Genomic DNA, 16,122 nt, shown 5'->3' with positions numbered 1-16,122 from the left:
TTCAGGAACCCTTCTTCCAGCGCGGACAACCCCCCAGTCTGAGGACAACCTTGCACGTCACTCATCCCGGACACAGTCCGAAGGCACGCTCCACTTTATTGATAAGTCTGGCCACCCAGTTCAGGCCAGGGTGTTGGGTGCAAGGCCCAGGTACAGCATGGGCATGGCTGAGAGAGCGAGGAAGACGGAGAAGCAGAGGCGTGGCCCCAGGCTGTCAGCCAGGGCTCCAGCCAGCGTGCCCATCAGCAGCTTCCCCAGCAGCTCCAGAGTGGCCAGGAGACTGTGGTGTGTGGCCTGCTGGGGGAGGGGGAGTCACGTCAGGACCTGCTTGGACTCCAGTCCTGCAGCCCCTGGTGTTGCAGCCACATCCCCTCACCTGCAGGGCACTTGGTGCCAGCTGGCTGCAGCGCATCATCAGGGTGAAGGTGGTGGTTGTGACCAGGCCCCCCAGGAAGTGCTGCAGACACAGGCTCAGCAGGGCTGCACCTGGGAGGGCTGAGGTCAGCAGGGCCCAGGACTCCAAGCTCCTCCCCCCTGTGGCCCACCCCTCACCTCTCAGGACTGTGCTGGGGGCCAGGCTGGCCCCAGGGCTGCCCAGGTGAAAGAGCACGGCAGTCTGGCAGGCCAGGCCCCCAAGACGGAACTGAAGCGCTGACTTCAACAGGGGCAGTGGCTGCCTGGGGTGGGGTGATGGGGCAGGTCAGAGGGCGCGGGGAAGGAAGGGGAGACAGGTGGGCGGGGCAGGCTGAGGGGGGCTCACCGGCGCCTGGCCAGGAGGGCCCCACCCAGGGATGAGCCAGCAATGGAGCAGGCCACAGCGCCCACACCATTCCACAGCCCCAGCTCTGGGGCAGAGATGCCGCAGTCCAGCAAAAGCAGTGGGAACAGGCCGCTGGTGCCCTGCTCACCTGTGGAGAGAGTCAGCAGGGGTGGTTGGCACACCTCCACCTGGGTCTCAGTCATGCTCCCCCAGCCCTGCCTTTTTCCTGGGCCACAGATGCCAGGAGACAGCTGGGGCTGGGCTTCGACGACGCTCAGGGTCAGCGTGAAGCAGCTCAGTGAGGCCCAAGGGAGTGTGGCTGGAGCTGGACCTGCAGAGGGCCGGGCTGGGCTCCAGACTTCAGGTCAGACCCCAAAGAGGAAAGGCAGCCCTGCAAGTGAGTTCCAGGGCTCCTGGGGACCCACCCCTGCTGTTCCTGACTCACCCAGCTTGTAGGTGAGCACGAAGCCCACTGTCCACAGGGTTCCAGGCACGGCCAGCAAGTCCTGCCCAAGGTGCAGGGTGTGTCGGGGGTGTTCTGAGGGCAGAGGTGTGGGAAGCTGTTGCAGGGCTGGTGCCACCCAGGTCAAGGCAGCAGCCAACCAATAAGTGGCAGCCAGGAGCAGAAAGAGCAGGGGCCAGGATAGGGTGGGCACAAAGGCCAGCAGCCCACCCCCAGCCAGCACCGCCCCCAGCTTGTATGCGACCACCTGCACAGTGTTGCCAGGCCCCAGCTCTGCGGGCTCCAGGAGCCGTACAGCCAGCGTGTCCAGGGCCACATCCTGCACAGCTGCAGCCAGATTCAGCAGCAGAAGCAGCCCCGCCACCGTGACAGGCAGACCGGCCTGACCAGCTGCGGCGGGAGGGTGGGATGCCAGCAGCCCACACACCAGGCCCAGAGCAGCTGTGCTGAGCGTCAGCCAGGCCCTTGGGGAGCCCCGAGTGTCCACCAGCGGGGCCCACACAAGCTTGAACAGCCACGGTGCATACAGCGCCTTGGCCAGTCCCACGCGTGTCAGGGAGAGGCCGCGGGCCCGCAGCAGCACGGGCAGCAGCCCAGACTGCAGCCCATAGGGCAGGCCCTGCACCAGGTAAAGGCCGGCCAGCGGCAGCAGCTTCCCACGCATGGCGAGGAGGCCGGGCGCTGGGGCGGGGGCAGGGGCCCAAGCTCTAGTGGCTGGGTCTGGGTTCAAGGCTGGCCGGGGCGGCATGAGAGGTTCCACTCAGAGTAGGAGCAGGGTGCTTCCGGGGGGGGGGGGGGTCCGGTCCGGTCGGGATGGGGTCAGGGGTCTCAGAGCGGCACGGCTCTGGGGCTGGGCCAGGGTTGGACAGGCTGGCGTCCGCACCCGCGCCCTTGGGTCCTGGGGGCGTCAGAACCCCAAAGAACTGCAGGCCTCCTCCACGGCGACGCTGGGGCAGCGCTCTGGCCCGGGCGGCGCAACTCGGAGACGCGGCAGCCATAGAGAAAGCGGGCGGGCTAGAGCGCCGGCCGCCTTCTGGCGCCCCCGGTGGCCAGCTGTCCTCGAACGTCGGAAGCAGCCGAACCCGCAGCCCATTCAGGTCCCTCCCAGGGCTATCAGATCCGGTCCCCAGACCCTAACAATCCGGAAGTGCTTCCTGGTGTCTCACCTGGAGCCTGGTGGCCGCAGGGTCCACTGGGCCCTCCACGGAGGACCCACTGTCTACTACCGCTTACATCAGGTGCTGGACCCTCACCTCGCTGTGCTAGTGGTCTCGGCGCCCTCCCCAGGCCAGTGGCCACAGAGCGTCGTGGAAGGCAGGAAGTTCGTGGGAAAGGCCTGAGCCCACGTTCAGCCCAAGGAGGCACCCGGCTGCTGCCCGAAACGCCCTCTAGTGTCTAGCGACAAGGCCAGGAGAGCCAGTCCAGGCCGGCCCCAGCCTGACCCCAGCTGGCCTTGGGACGAGAAACCTGCGCCTCCCGTCCTCTCCTGTCTAGAGCCTTGCTGTGTGGGGCACCGGAGGCCCAGGGGAGATAGTGAAGCAGGGACTATGGTTAAGAACCTCATCCAGAGTGGAGCTGGGGCCTTGGCCAATACTTTCCCTAAGCCCGTGGGTCGCTGAGGCCTGCCAACATCTAGACCAACTCGCAGACACTTGAGCCCAGACGTTCCGTCAGCTGCTGAGGCCACGGGGAGTGAGATTCCTTTCATTTCCACACATTTTGGGGGCCCAGGTTTCCTCACCTATGAAATGGGAACTACAGTGCCCAACAGAGAGGGCCCTTTGTGCAGTGATCCACAACAGTGTCTGGCATGCACGTCCTCGCACGCCAGTGTCAAGGACACAAGGCTGCCTGCCAGCCCCCAGCCCAGGTCCTTCAGCCCAGAGCTCCACAGGGCACCTCTTCCTCGGCATCTTCCGTGCCCTCTTCCCCGGAACTTGCCTTTGGGTGCCCCAGCTCAGGAGGGGGCCTCCCCTCTCACTGCTTCCCAGCCCAAGAACTGCATTTGCACGTGGATGTCACACACAACACGGCAAAGCGAGACCCGTTTGCTCTTCCTCCCCTCCCTGCTCTTGGGCTGGCACCACCGCTCCTCCAGCTGTCCAAAGTGGCAGCACCACTGCCCGCGCCCAGTTACGGGAACCAAGACTGCCTCCTTGAGTTCTCACGGTCACTCCGCTTCCCAGTGCTCACCCCATCCCGCCAAATCCATCCTGTAAGAAGGTCACCTCCCCTGGAAGCCCTCCCTGACCACTCCTCCTGGGCCCCCAGGCCTGCACAGAACCCCACACAGAAAGGCAGTCAGCAGTGGACAAGGCTGCGGGGGCGCATACAGGTGTGCACACAGCCTGCAAGCAGCCAAGCCAGCCCACTGCTTTATTAGGGGCCTGAAGAGAGGGGGGGCCCAGCCACACAGGCAGCAGGAGCAAGTCCAGAGGGCTCCAGAGACCCCAAGAACCCGAGCACTGTCCGCCCGGGGTCGTCCCTGCCGGTCCAGCCTGGCCCCCAGCGGTGTCCTCAGGAGTACTCGCGGGTGAACTTGGCGTGGAACTGGCTCAGCGTTTCCAGCAAGGGCCGCAGCTTCTCCATGGGGGGCAGAATGGTCATCCTAAAAGGGGGAAGAAGGTAAGCGAATGGGGTGGGGGTCGCGGGGAGGGGCTGCGGGGGCCCAGCCTCACCGGAAGTGGTAGGTGCCTTCCCGCTGCCCGAAGCCACTGCCAGGCACCACGCAGATGCCGGTCTCCTCCAGGAGGCGCAGGCAAAAAAACATGTCGGGAGCCAGGCCCAGCTCCTGGGGGCGGGCGGGGGGGCGGGTCAGGGCGGGGCGTCCCAGGCCGCGCGGGCCCCGCCCCGCCCCGCACGCCGCACGCCGGACCTGAGCGCGCTGCACCGCACGCGGGGGCAGCTGCACGCGCGGGAAGGAGTACATGGCTCCCTGCACCGGGTTGCAGCGGATGCCGGGAGCCTCGTTGAAGACCTGCTCCGTGAGCTTGGCCTTGGCCGCCAGCTCGGCCAGCACCGCCCGCTTCTCCTGCGGCCGTGGAGGGAGGGCCGGTCAGGCTGGGCCAGGGGCGCGGCGCCCTGACCCCCGCGGCCCCGCCCACTCACCGCCTGGAACTGCGCGAAGGAGGGGTCGGAGGGCGCGGGCGGGCTGACCGCCACGTCTAGCAGGACCTGGCCCGGCGTGGGCGGGCACAGGCGCACGCTCCGCAGCTTCTGCATCTGCTGCTGCACCGCTGCGTCCATGTTCACCACCTCCACGTAGCCGCCGCGGAAGCCGCACCTGCGAGGCGAGGGCGGGCGTCGAGGCAGGGCCGGCAAGAAGGGGCCGGCCTGGCGGGCGAAGTGAGCCAGGCCGCGGCCCGGGTGCCCGGCCCCGCCCGCCCGGCCAGCACGCACTCGCCCATGTAGCCCTTGGAGACCGAGTGGAAGGAGGCGAGCTCCTGCCGCGTCGCGTATGGCGGCCCCATCTCCGTGAGCACTTTCTTGAACGAGTGGAACTGCGAGCCCTCGGCGTACACGTTGTCCTGGTACACCTGGACGGGCGAACGGGCGACAGCGGGGTGCGTCACGGGGGCGCGCGCCGCCGCCCTCCGACCCCTCCCTGCGGGGGCCCCGGCCAGCACCTCATCGGCCAACAGGAAAAGCCCCTCCTCAAAGGCGAAGCGGATCACGGCCTCAATGCACTCGCGGGTCTGCACCTGACCTGGGGCACAGACGGGTCCGGGGTCAGCTGAGGGGGCGCGCTGCTCTCCGCGGGGCGGCGGGCGGAGGGCCAGGCTGACCCAGGCGCAGAGCGCAGGGGTGCCTGTTCGGGCCAGGGCGGTGGGGCGGGGGCGGGTGGGGGCGCGCACCGGTGGGGTTGCCGGGGTTGATGATGCAGAGCGCGCGGGGGCGGCAGTGGTCACGCGCCTGGAGCAGCGCGCGCCGCAGCTCGGCCACGTCGAGCGCCCAGGCGCGCTCCTCGTCCAGGTAGTAGTCCACCTGCACCGCGTTGAGCTCGGCCAGCGCGGCGGAGTAGAGTGGATACTGAGGGATGGGGATGAGCACGCCCGTGCGCGTGCCACCCTCGCCGGCCACCAGCAACTTCAGCAACGTCTGCGGGTGGGATAGGGAGGCGGGGTTGGCGGGCCGAGGGCTGCACCCGTCCCCCGCCCCGGGCGCCGCCGTGCCAGGACGAGCAGACCCGCTCGGCCACGCACTAGGAGCCGCGGTGTCTTCCCGCGCTGCCCCGGCCTACCACGATGGCGTCGCTGGCCCCCGTGGACAGGAAGATGTTATTGGGGTCGGCGGGAATGCCTCCATCGCGCCGCTCAATGTACCGCGCCACGTCCTCGCGGATCAGCTGGGTGCCAGAGCTGATGCTGTAGGCCCCTGGGCCCGGGGACAGGAAGGACAGGGTGGGAGTGCGGGTGGGACAGGTGAGGTCTCCTTGCCTCCCTCCCGAGGAGACCCGCCCCTTCCAGCGGGCAGATCCACCGTCTCCTGGGACAGCCTCCTCCAGCGCCTGCCCCTGCCCCTCCCTGGGGCTGGGGCAGGTTCTGGCACTCACCCAGGCTGTGGCCCCCACATGCCTGCAGGATGCGCTCCGCCCTCCTCTTGGCGTCGTCGGGGAAGTCAGGGCTGTTCAGGAGATCAGGGTGGACGCAGAGCGCCAGGACCTGGGAGGAGCAAGTGCTGGGGCCAGGGCACGTGGGCTGACAGGGAAGGGGTGCAGGGCAGTACTGAGCCTCACCTGGCGCAGGAAGGTGATAGGCGTCTGCCCCATGGCCTGTGCGTCCCCGATGTTGGCTCGGATGACCTCAGTGAAGGGCTTCTTTACGCCCTGTGGCGGGGGGGGGCGGGGTGGAGGGGGGTCGTGGGCAGTGACAACGGACTTTGTGGCTCCCACAGGCCTTGTCTTATTCGGCTCAGGGGTGGGGGGAGAGTGGGGCCAGCAGCGCCCCGGCGCGGCGCTGAGGCGGTGGTGCGGCCCAGGACCCTACCTGGCGCAGCTCCTGCTCCAGCTCCAGCGCGCGCAGCACGATTGGGCCTCGTACCGCGTACTCCACCTTCCGGACACACGGGTTCATGGTGTCCAGCGTCAGCACCTTCTCCTTCAGCCCATTCGTTGCAGCCTGACTGTGGTCACCTGTTCTCAAGGCCATGACCCTGCTCAGACCGGGCAAGAAGAAGACTCAGGAGGCGTCAGGATCCAGAAGTGTGGGTGAGGGAAGCTGGGTCCCGGCTTGGTGGGTCAGGGCTGGGAAGGGGGCACCCACTTCACTGCAGCCTGCTGGCCCCACTGAAAGGGACAGAAAAGGCTGAAGGAGCCGGGCCCGCCAGGCCCCGCCCCGCCCCACCCGTCTGGGCACAGTTCTGCCCACAGGGAGTGGGTGAGAAGACAGGCGGGGCTTGGGGTGAGGCCCAGTGCCCGCCCAGTGTCCCCATGACAGGGGAGCAGGAGAGCCACATGGGAGGTAGGGACAGACGGAAGGGTCCAGCAGCTCTGAGGGACTAGGCTTGGGGGAGGGGAGGTGGGCCGAGTGCCCGGAGGGGTTGGCAGAGCCTGGCAGAGCTGAACCTGGAGGGGAGAATGAGGCCTGGGGCCTCTGGAGATTTACCCCAGTAGGGCACGGCCGAGGCCTAACCCTTTTGGACCCGCCGCCCCCGTCTTTGCTGGGGCCAGCAGAGTAGGCCTGTCTCCCGGGTGACTGAGCCAGGCCTCAGGAATCCTGGGGCTCTCTGGCGAGGGGAGTGAGGCTTCAGATGCGGGGGTTCCATCTGGCCCCTCCTGTGCTGGGGACCATGGCCCGGGGCAGCAGGAGCCCTGGGGCCGGACCTCGGTCCCCCATCAGTGCTGCAAGGCTGGAGTCTTTGGGTTGGGGTGTTGGGGGAGGGGCAGGGCAGCTCTGGGCCTTCGCAGGGCCCTTGGACACCTCAGCTGCTCTGGGCTGCTGTCCTGCCCTTTCACCAAACACACACCAGCCTGGGGCTGCCCTTGGGGCCACACCACAGGCAGGGTGACCTAAGCTTCCCTTCCCTGTGGCTCGTGATTGGTGGAGACAGTGGGAAGCGAGCCGTGATAAGCCCTCAGGGCCCCACCTCCACAGGCCCTGCAGGGAGCTGATACGCCATGCCAGCGCCAGGATCTGGCTCCGCAGTGAGGGTCAGGAAGCAGCAGGCCCTCTCAGCTGAGCGGGGCTGTGGCTGGCTGGTCAGGCCTGGGGAAGGCTTAGCCCCTCTGCTCCTGCCGGCTGGAGAAGAAACGGGAGGCCAGACGGCAGCCTCTCACCTGCGTCTCCTGCTCTGCTGCCGCCGCTGCCACCTCTGCCTCCCAGTGTGCAGGCCTCTCTGGGCCCCGGGCTGGAGAACAGGTTAATATGGGCCCAGCCGCAGGCAGAGCCAGGCCCCGCCTGCCCCCTGGCAGCAGGGCCATGTGGCAGCTGTGGTGGCAAGTGGACCTTGGGCAGTGCACCACCCCACACTCTAAATTTAACCAGCAGCCTCCCCGCGGCCCCCACCCCCACCGCTGTGCGGAGGACACCCCTCCAACCGCGGATGCTCAGGGACGGGGGGGGGGGCCTGTGGACACTGGGCTGGCCGGGTCAATGTCCAGCGGAGAGGGTGACCCAAGCCCATGCCACCCAGCACTGGTGGCCATGCCAAGCAACCTGCCCTGGACAGATGAGCTGGCAGTGCCCCAGCCCTCCCCAGTGAGGCCCCGAAGGGGCCCTGTCACCCTGACACATCGTGCCCGGTCAGCTCAGAGCCTCAGCAGGCCCTGCTTGCCGGCCTGAGCAGAAGCTGGCAGCCAGGCCCCGAGATCGGGGCCGCACGCCAGGAATGGGGAACCCGCCCCCCACCAGGGAGGCTTCCAACGCCAGCCTTGTAGCGCTCTGACCCTCTGGCTGTTGCCCAAGAGTCTTACGGAAAATACCCTCTCCTTTTCCAAGCCAGGATCCCTGCCCCTCCAGCATGGACACCCCCAGCCCTGGCCAACAAGGAGTGTCCTTCTGAAGCTCCCTGTTCCCCTCAAGAAAGCAAAGAATTGCAGAGGCGTCTCCAGGAGGCTGGGGAGGCAGGGTGCAAGAAGCACTCGGCCTCTTGCCAGGGGCCGTGGGCCTCACGCCCACACAGGGGCTGGGCACCACAAGCAAGCCCCAGCACGTGCCCACAGCCCTTAGGTGCTCACAGGGCCAGGCGCACCCAGGCCCAGCAACATGGCAGCTCCCCACCATGGCGGTGGCGGCCCAGCTGAGACACACGACAGGGCAGGTGGCGGAACGGCCCTTTATTGAGAGTCACAGAATGAAAGTAGGTCTCCGCAGCCAGGTGTTTCCCAGGTACAGCCTCTGCCACAGGTCCGTCCCCAAGGAAGGAGGAGGCTGGCAGCCTAGCCCGGAACACACGTTGCGGCACGCAGAGCAGCGGCCCTGGGCCTGGCAGCGGGGCCTTGGCCACCCAGGCGCCAGCCCCTCACATGAGCAGGCAGCACGGCCTCTTCTCCACGCGGGCTGCTTCTGAGGGGGCTGTGAGTCTGAGCAGGGGTGGGTCTCCACCAGCCCCGGAGCCACACTCCAGCTGGGGGGTCTCAGTGTCCACAGGCAGTTCAGACTCAGCGGCCTCGAGCCCCTCAGGCAGGGGTCGCTGCAGCTTAGCGGCAGCCCGCTGACGCTTCAGCTCTGCCAGGGTGTGGGGGGCCTTGGCCTGGACCAGGGCGTCAGGGGTGGTGTTCTCCAGGGAGCTCAGCTGGTAGGAGACACTTCGGTCCAGCCGCTTGGAGTACAGGTGCCGCCCGGGGGGCGCCCCCACTCGGCCGTTGTGCTGCCTGGCCGCCTCTGGGTCCTCCTCCTGTGTGGGGAGCATAGGCCCCGGAGGCCATCAGGAGGGTCCCCTCTGGCCTGGGGTCCCGGGCTGCGTGGCGGTCCAAGGGCAGAAACGCGGGTGGGGGCGGCAGCTGACGGCCACGGGGCGCGAGTCTTGCATATGGGGGCAGGGCCACTGGTCCCACCAGCTCCTGAGGCTGGTACGGAGGGAGGCGGGGCACGGCTGGGCGGGGCTCACTTCGGGGGGCGGCCGCCGGAGCTCCGCGTCTGTCTGGCGGTCCTCATCCTCCTCTGACGGCTCCGGGCTGGTAGGCGGGGGCTGTTGCCATACGATGGCCTCCTGGGCGTGCTCCTTGCGGTACAGGCTGGTGCGCTGGGTCAGGCTCACCCGCCTCACCACCTTCCTGGGAGGGGGCGGGCAGGAGGAGTGGGGGGGGTGACACCGCCTTCCCTGCGGACTCTGCCCCGAGCTCCGGCGGGCACGGAGGCCTGCCAGCTGACATCAGCAGGGACCAAGCCCGGGGCAGAGCCCAAGGGGCGAGGGGAGGGCAGAGGAGGGCTGAGGGCCCGGGGGTGGGGCACTGGGCGGGCCCGCGGGGGCCTGGTGGGAGGGGCGGGCACTTACCCCCGGCTGCCGGCACTAGAGGTGCGTCGACGCAGCAGAGAACGCTGGCGGCCCTGGGCGCGCAGGAGCGCGTCGTGCTTGTGTTTCAGCTCCAGCAGCTTGGCCCGCACCTCCTCGTCCCCGCACACGTCTGAGGAGGAGTGGCCAGAGGGTCACAGGCGCCCGCCCGCCCGTGCCCTACACCGGGAGGATGCGGCCCCAGGCTCACCGAGAGGCGTCTCTTCCATCAGGGATTTGCCGTTCAGGTCAGCCCCGTGTGCCACGAGCAGCTCCACCAGCTGCACCTGTGGGCCGGCGAGCCCGGGCTGCTGAAGCCTGCGGAGCCGCCGAGCCCGCCCGGCCCCACCGCCCCGCAGGTGCTCACCTGGCCCCAGTAGGCCGCTGCGTGCAGCGGCTCCCAGCCGTCGCGGTCCTTGGTGCTCAGGCTGGCCCCGTGTTCCAGCAGCAGGGCAGCCGCTTCGCCGAACCCGCTGGCCGCGGCGATGTGTAGCTGCAGGCAAACCGCCGGCCCCTGAGTCCCGGCCCTGGTTCGGCCGGCAGCAGGTTCCCCTGCCTGCGTCCCGGCAGCAGCCTCCCCTGCCTGCGTCCCGCGTGGCCCCGTCCTCACCAGCGTGGCGCCGTGGTCCCGGGGGGCATTGAGGTCTGCCCCCTCCTGCAGCAGGCTCCGGATGTCCTCCAGCATATGCAGCTCGGGCAAGGCCCGGGCCCGCTGGATGCTGTCCTGGGTGATGCCTGCGGGGCAGCGGGCTCAGGGCTCCACCCCCAGCACACCACCCGCCGCGCCCTGCGCCCTGCTGCCCCGGCAGGCAGGCAGGGCTGCACTCACCACGGCTGGCCATGGCCGTCTCCAGGCAGTCCAGTGTCTGCTCGTCCTCACACAGGTCATAGGGCATGTTCCCGTCCGTGTTGACTGCCAGGAGGTCGGCACCACTGCGGGAAGGGTGGATGGGGCGCTGGTCACAGGGCCCTTCTCCCCCAGCGTAGGCCCCCAGGACCCTCTCAGAGGCCTTCCACCTAGGGCTGCCTCAGAGGGGCCCAGGCCTCACCTGCCGCAGTGAGAGGCGGCCCCTTGGCCCTGGGTGCTGTCCTGGGGCCAGGTGGGCTGTCCTGCAGTCTCCACCAAGTCTGATTTTTCAGGTTCCTGGCACCCCTCTGCCCCCATGAACATGTACAGTGGGCCCACTTGCCACGAGGGGGTGCCAAGACTCTGGGGGCCCCAGGCAGCAGAAGGTGGTGGGGAGAGAGCCTGGGTGTCAGGAGAGCACTGTGGGGAGCTGAAGGAGGGCCCGAAACACAAGGCTGGATACCCACTGTGGAGGGGCATGGAGTGGGGCTAGGGGCCGCCTGTGCGCACCCCCTTGCTGCCCCGTGACGCTGCACACCCAGCCTGTCCCACTCCAAGGCATCTGTGTGCAAACGGGAGCCACTGCCATCCACCCCCACACCCACCAGTGTTGCCCAGACTGCTCCACGGCCAGCCAGCGGGGGACTCCTGGGTCCTGGCGAAGCTGACCACCCTCTCCATTCACCAAGGCGGCTGTTCAGGAGCACAGCCCTGCTCTGCCCTCCTTGTTAACGGCCCCACCTGTGTCCAGGTATCCCCTTGCCAATTTCTCCCTCGTGGCTCTGACCAGAACGGCATTTCTCTATGCAGACCCTGGGAAGGCCAGGAGACCAGAGCAGGTCAAGGCCTGTCCTCAAGGAGTTCCACGCTCTTCGTGGTGTGAGCAGCCTGGCAGGCGGAGGACCACACTGCCCTGCATACGTGCTAGTTCCCTTGGGGTGACAGCATCCGTGGTCTCGGCCCAGGTCCCGCTCTGCACGCCAGGGTGCGGCAGGGTAAGCAAAGGTCAGTGGGAACACAAGAGGCCAGGGTCCAGGCACACTTTCCCACAGAGATGAGATGCCTGGGCGGTGTCTCCAGATGAACTACCCACTGCAAGGAAGGTCCTGCCTGGCCCTGGCCCAGCTGCAGCCCCTCCCTGATAGAGACGCCCACTCCAGCCACACCTGCTCCCAGCGGGCCCTACCCAGCAATGAGCAGCTCCACCAGGTGCAGGTGGCCACAGGTGGCCGCGGCGTGCAAGGGTGTCCAGCACTCACTGTCACGGGCATTGACCTTGGCCCCAGCCTCCAGGAGCTGCTGCACCATCTCCCGGAAGTCATCGATGCAGCTCTGCAAAGCACGTGGCCTGAGTGCCCGAGCCGCGGGCCGGGGCCCCGTCCTCTCCTCGCACCCTCAGCGAGGCTGACCTGATGCAGGGCGGTCAGGCCGTCCTCATTGGCCAGGTCAGGGCTGACCCCACTCTCGAGGAACTGACGGACTGCAGAGAGGAGGGGGGCGCGTTCAGGGCACAGGAGTCCCACCACAGGCCAGCGCCATCCTGCTCAGGTCCCTGCACCTGGGGTACCTGGGCTGACGGCTGTGTGTAGCTGGGAGAGCAGAGGACGGGGAGAGAGGCGGTGGTACAGGTGGCAGGAGGGACACCAGAGCCCAGGCCGAGGGCTCAGGAGCTGGGCCCCTAAGTGGGGTACAGACAGCAGCACTCTGCCTCTACCTTCCAGCAGGGCGCCCTCCTGAGTCATGGCACTAGGGCCCTCCTGTGTGACAGCCACCTCCACTGTCGTCCCCCGGGCCTGGGTGCTGGTACCTTCTGTCAGCCATCCCTGTCAGGTCCCATGCTTCCCCCAGCCTTCCTCTCTTGCTCTCTCTCTCACACACACACACTCACACACACCCACACTCACACCCCCCACACACACACTCACACACACACCCCTTCTCTGGCACTTGCAGCCCCCCAGCCCTGCACCGCTGTAGCCAAGAGTGTGGGCCCAAGGTGCCCGGGCCTGGCCCTCCCTGGCTGCACCCTCCCCGCAGCTCCCATGCACCGGCCTGGGGCACACCCTGCCCCTCCTTGCCCTCTGCACCCCAGCTTCTACGGCAGAGGCCTCTGCCCTGGAGGGAGGCAGAAGGCGCCCTCGGGAGCCTCCCAGGAGAGCAGAGGGGCTGTGAGCATGTGGGCGCAGGAAAGGAACAGGAAGCCTGCCCAAAGTTCAGGCCTGTTGTCTGGGAAGGTTCTGATGGGAAGAAGGGAGAACTCAGAGGCAGAGCCAGGGGCAGGCATCGAGGGAGCCAGGCCGTACGGGGAGCCCCACTCCCCGTGCTCTAACCTGCCCAGGTGGGCTCCACCGTACTCCTGTATGGAGGCTCAGGACCTAGGCAAGCAGGTGTCCAGAGCAAAGCCCAGCGCCCTGGCCAGAGGCAGCGAAGACTGGGCGGCTCCCAGCCCACCCAGGGCCCCCGCCCACCCCCTCAGGCCTCACCTTCACTGCAGGAGCCTCCGCAGGCTGGCCTGTGAGGGCTACCCTGGGGCTCCCACCACTTGGGGTCTGTGGCTAAGGACGCTGGGCCTCGCCCTTGGCGGACCTCTCGAGACCTGCACCGGGGGACAGGGACAGGGCTGCCTGCCGTGCATGGCTGGCCCACACTCGCCTTCCTCCAGGTCATTCCGGGCAGCCGCCTCCAGAAGGGCAACGCTGGGGGGGAAGAGGACCCGCTTCTGTGGCCGGCCGTCGGCCACCTCCTTCTGTGACTGCGTCCGCAGGCCCCTCCTGCCATGGGCCTCCTTCTCGGCCTGGGCCCACATCTTCACCTGCTGGGCACGTCGCTTCTGGGCGTGCTTCAGCCGCTCCTGTGTGCTCATCCTGCCCACCGTGGGCATCTCTGCCAGCAGCTCCAGGTGCTCGGCCATGGCGGGGGCTGCCTGCCAGGGGGGCTGCTGGGGGCACCGGACGGGGAAGCGCGGGGGCCAGGCTGGGCCTGCGAGGCGGGGCAGCTGGCTGGACTGGCGCCCTGGGGGGCATCCCCTCTCTAAGGCTCAGTGTCCTCTGCCCCTGGCAAGGCTGGGTCAGGAGGCCCCCCGCTGTGACCAGACCCGGGCAGCCATGAGGGGCCCAGGCCCCAGGCAGAAAGGGCAGCAAGGGAGGGCGCCTGCAGCCGGCCTCCCAGGGCCCTGGCACCTCGGCTGCTCGATGGACAAGGCCTCCCTCCCTCGTCCTGGACCCGGCCAGCCTCAGTTCAGGGTCTGAAGCTAATGACCCAGATAACGGAGTTGCAGCTCCCTGGCGCCTTGCCGAGGGGAAGAGGAGGCCAGGGCAAGGGGCAGAGGCCCCGGGAGCCCTAAAAGCCCCTCTCACCTAACAGGCCTTAGGGGACCAGGTGGGGTCTAGGAGCAGCCATGGCGGGGGCCTTCCCTCCCCACACCCCCAGCCTTCTGGGGTCGGTGCTAACGAGGAGGTGTGGCCACAGGGGGCCCGGGCGGGCGTGTGTCCAGAGTCCCAGGGTCCGGCCCCCAGCGCCTGGGGCCGAGGCTCTCTAAGCGGCCAGGGCACCGAGGGTACAGCGGGCCTGGCAACTGTGTCTTCAGGAAGGCGTCCCCTTCGCAGGAGCCGGCGGCCCAGCTGTGCACGGCAGGCGCTCCCGCTGGCCTGAGAGGAGGAAGCAGGAAGCGCGTCAAGGCCAGACGGCGGCGACGGCTCCACCCGGAGCCCCGCCCTGTGTGAGGGCGAGCCCTGCCCGGGAGATCCTGGCGGAGGGGAGGGGGCTGGCAGTGCCCACAGTCTGGCCCACACGCTCGCCGTTTCCAGCAAGGGCCTGCAGGCTGTGCGGCTGAGAGAGGGGCGCAGGGCCGGCACTGCCAGCTCGGTGCGGCCTTCCTAAGAGGCGGCCCCTCGAGGCCTCCGGCTCAGCCCTTGCCCCGCAGCGCCCCTGACCTGTGCGCCCTGGGCCGGGCCGGGCTGGCCAAGGTCACCTTCTCCTTGGGCTCTCCCGGACTCCCCGAGCGCTGTGCGGCCTAGGCCTTCCCCAGAGCAGGCCCTGCCGCCTGGACACCGGGCCGCCCTGCTGCTCGGCCACAGCTGCGGAGGGCGGAGGGCCTGGCCTGGCCTGCCCCGCACCCCAGCTCCTCAACACCCGAGTCTGGGCCTCTTCCTCGCCGGGCTTTCTGTTTCTAGCTCAGGCCACTCGGTGCTTTGCTTCCCTCTGCCATCCTGGGCGGCGGTCCAAGCCCTGGTTGTGTGAACGCAGGCGCAGGTGGCCTGCCTGACAGACAGGTGGGCCGGCAGCTGGGCTGGGGCATAGCCCCACAGTCCCCACCATGGCCCGTCCTGCCCAGCACGCCCGGTGTGCTCACTAGGCATGGTCCCAGGACACTCCTCGGGAGGCCATGGCCATGCTCCACCTAGAAGGTACCCACCGGCAGCTCAGCCTGCCCACCGGGAGTCCCCGTTCCCACTCGGCCAGACCTTGTGGCCATCTAGAGACTGACCCAGGCTTCTTCTGGCCAGACTTGTACTCAGGGGTCTCAGTGAGTGCCCCCTTCTTTCTGGAGGGGGACTGTCCTGGGCCAGATCAAGTGAGGTCAGGTCCCTCCTGCCCCGGGACCCCCAGTGTGTTGGGAGCCTCGCATTACAGCTCTGCCTCGCCTTGGACTTTGCTGGTACTCCAGCTATCCGCTCTGCGAGCCAGGCCTCAGAGGCTACCAGGGGACAGGAAAGAGCCCTCCAGGCAGACAGCCCCCAGCTGGCCACCTCTGCAGATGAGCTGCCTAGCCCCCTTGCCTGGATCCCCCAAGTCCCACCTCTGCCCTGACCGAGACAGGCAGGAGGCCTGCAGGCACCGTGGCAACTCCCCACCCATTAGGCTGGGGGTGGATACCAGACCAAACCCAAGGCGTGGCAGGGCTTTCACTGGCTCTGTAAGACTCTCCCTCCCTGCTGGCCACTCACAGGCAGCCTCAGGTTCCCCTGGAGGGAGCTGGGACCCCCTGCAGCCCACACATGGGATCTTCACCTGTCTGGGGTAGGTCTCTGAAGAGCCTGCCCCAAGAGACGCGGGAAGGAGGAGCAACGCACTCTGCCCAGGGCCACCCCCGACCCCGTCACAGAGGATGCTGCCCCCACCTGTCCACGAGGGAGGAGGTCCCCTGAAGGCCAAGGCTCCACGGCAGAGCGGGCTCACAGGGCCTCAGCGACCATCTTCTCCAAGTGGGCGCCAACATCAGAGCCACAGCCCGATTTTGTTAAGTTTGACAAGATTTAGGAGATGTCATCTACCCCATCATTTTATGGAAAAAAAGAGATTCTGACGCCCACGTCCTACAGAAATTCCCCTAGAGGGGACTTCCCTGATGGCCCAGTGGTTAGGACTGCATGGTTCCACTGCACGGGTTCGATTCCCTCATCGGGGAGCTAAGACCCCTGCATGCGGGGGAGCAGGGTAGGGGACAGAAAACAACCTAAAATAGAGTAACCACCAGCTTTTCAAATTGAACAGATGTTGTGTTTTCTAGCTGTTGTTTTCTTATTTTGAAGGCCACCCATGAACATACATGCGGGGCAGGATCTGAAGGCTCACCCAGGCCCACCCCTGTGCCCCAGGCAGCACGGGGCTCAGGATAGAGAC

General features: G+C 67.8%; 3 protein-coding genes across 7 annotated transcripts; all 3 read right to left on the bottom strand.

The window, feature by feature from the left end:
- Positions 1–120: 120 nt before the first annotated feature.
- MFSD3 (major facilitator superfamily domain containing 3) lies at positions 121–2,173 on the bottom strand (the record flags this gene model as incomplete). Of its 2 annotated transcripts, none has more annotated exons than XM_082858327.1 (5): positions 1,206–2,173; positions 761–908; positions 553–677; positions 377–486; positions 121–297 (listed from the first exon to the last, which is right to left on the bottom strand). In XM_082858327.1, exons 1-5 carry the CDS (start codon positions 1,969–1,971, stop codon positions 121–123), a joined length of 1,326 nt encoding a protein of 441 aa, XP_082714453.1. In that variant the 5' UTR covers positions 1,972–2,173. The 2 variants fall into 2 exon arrangements, with proteins under 2 accessions (XP_082714453.1, XP_082714454.1); XM_082858328.1 differs by having other exon boundaries at positions 121–294.
- A 1,412-nt stretch (positions 2,174–3,585) lies between these two features.
- GPT (glutamic--pyruvic transaminase) lies at positions 3,586–7,624 on the bottom strand. Of its 4 annotated transcripts, none has more exons than XM_082858504.1 (12): positions 7,498–7,624; positions 6,209–6,374; positions 5,959–6,048; positions 5,776–5,884; positions 5,464–5,597; positions 5,078–5,321; positions 4,850–4,929; positions 4,623–4,759; positions 4,332–4,506; positions 4,099–4,254; positions 3,902–4,014; positions 3,586–3,831 (listed from the first exon to the last, which is right to left on the bottom strand). In XM_082858504.1, exons 2-12 carry the CDS (start codon positions 6,368–6,370, stop codon positions 3,741–3,743), a joined length of 1,491 nt encoding a protein of 496 aa, XP_082714630.1. In that variant the 5' UTR covers positions 6,371–6,374; positions 7,498–7,624; the 3' UTR covers positions 3,586–3,740. The 4 variants fall into 4 exon arrangements, with proteins under 4 accessions (XP_082714630.1, XP_082714631.1, XP_082714632.1 ...); XM_082858505.1 differs by lacking the exon at positions 7,498–7,624 and adding an exon at positions 7,308–7,464; XM_082858506.1 differs by lacking the exon at positions 7,498–7,624 and adding an exon at positions 6,827–6,844.
- Positions 7,625–8,495: 871 nt separating this feature from the next.
- Positions 8,496–13,411, bottom strand: PPP1R16A (protein phosphatase 1 regulatory subunit 16A; the record flags this gene model as incomplete). The annotated part of the gene is made up of 10 exons (XM_082858509.1): positions 8,496–9,056; positions 9,270–9,435; positions 9,657–9,786; positions 9,865–9,940; positions 10,021–10,146; positions 10,264–10,388; positions 10,483–10,586; positions 11,687–11,832; positions 11,910–11,980; positions 13,147–13,411. The coding sequence occupies 10 exons, from the start codon at positions 13,409–13,411 to the stop codon at positions 8,682–8,684; spliced, it is 1,584 nt and encodes a 527-aa protein (XP_082714635.1). The 3' UTR covers positions 8,496–8,681.
- Between the last annotated feature and the right edge of the window lie 2,711 nt (positions 13,412–16,122).

This window comes from Leucopleurus acutus (genome assembly GCF_964270905.1).
Source record: "Leucopleurus acutus genome assembly, chromosome: 17".
In the NCBI taxonomy this organism is placed as follows: domain Eukaryota; kingdom Metazoa; phylum Chordata; class Mammalia; order Artiodactyla; family Delphinidae; genus Leucopleurus; species Leucopleurus acutus.
The sequence above is the reverse complement of the archived record's forward strand: the minus strand, read 5'-3'. Positions and strand labels throughout refer to the sequence as shown.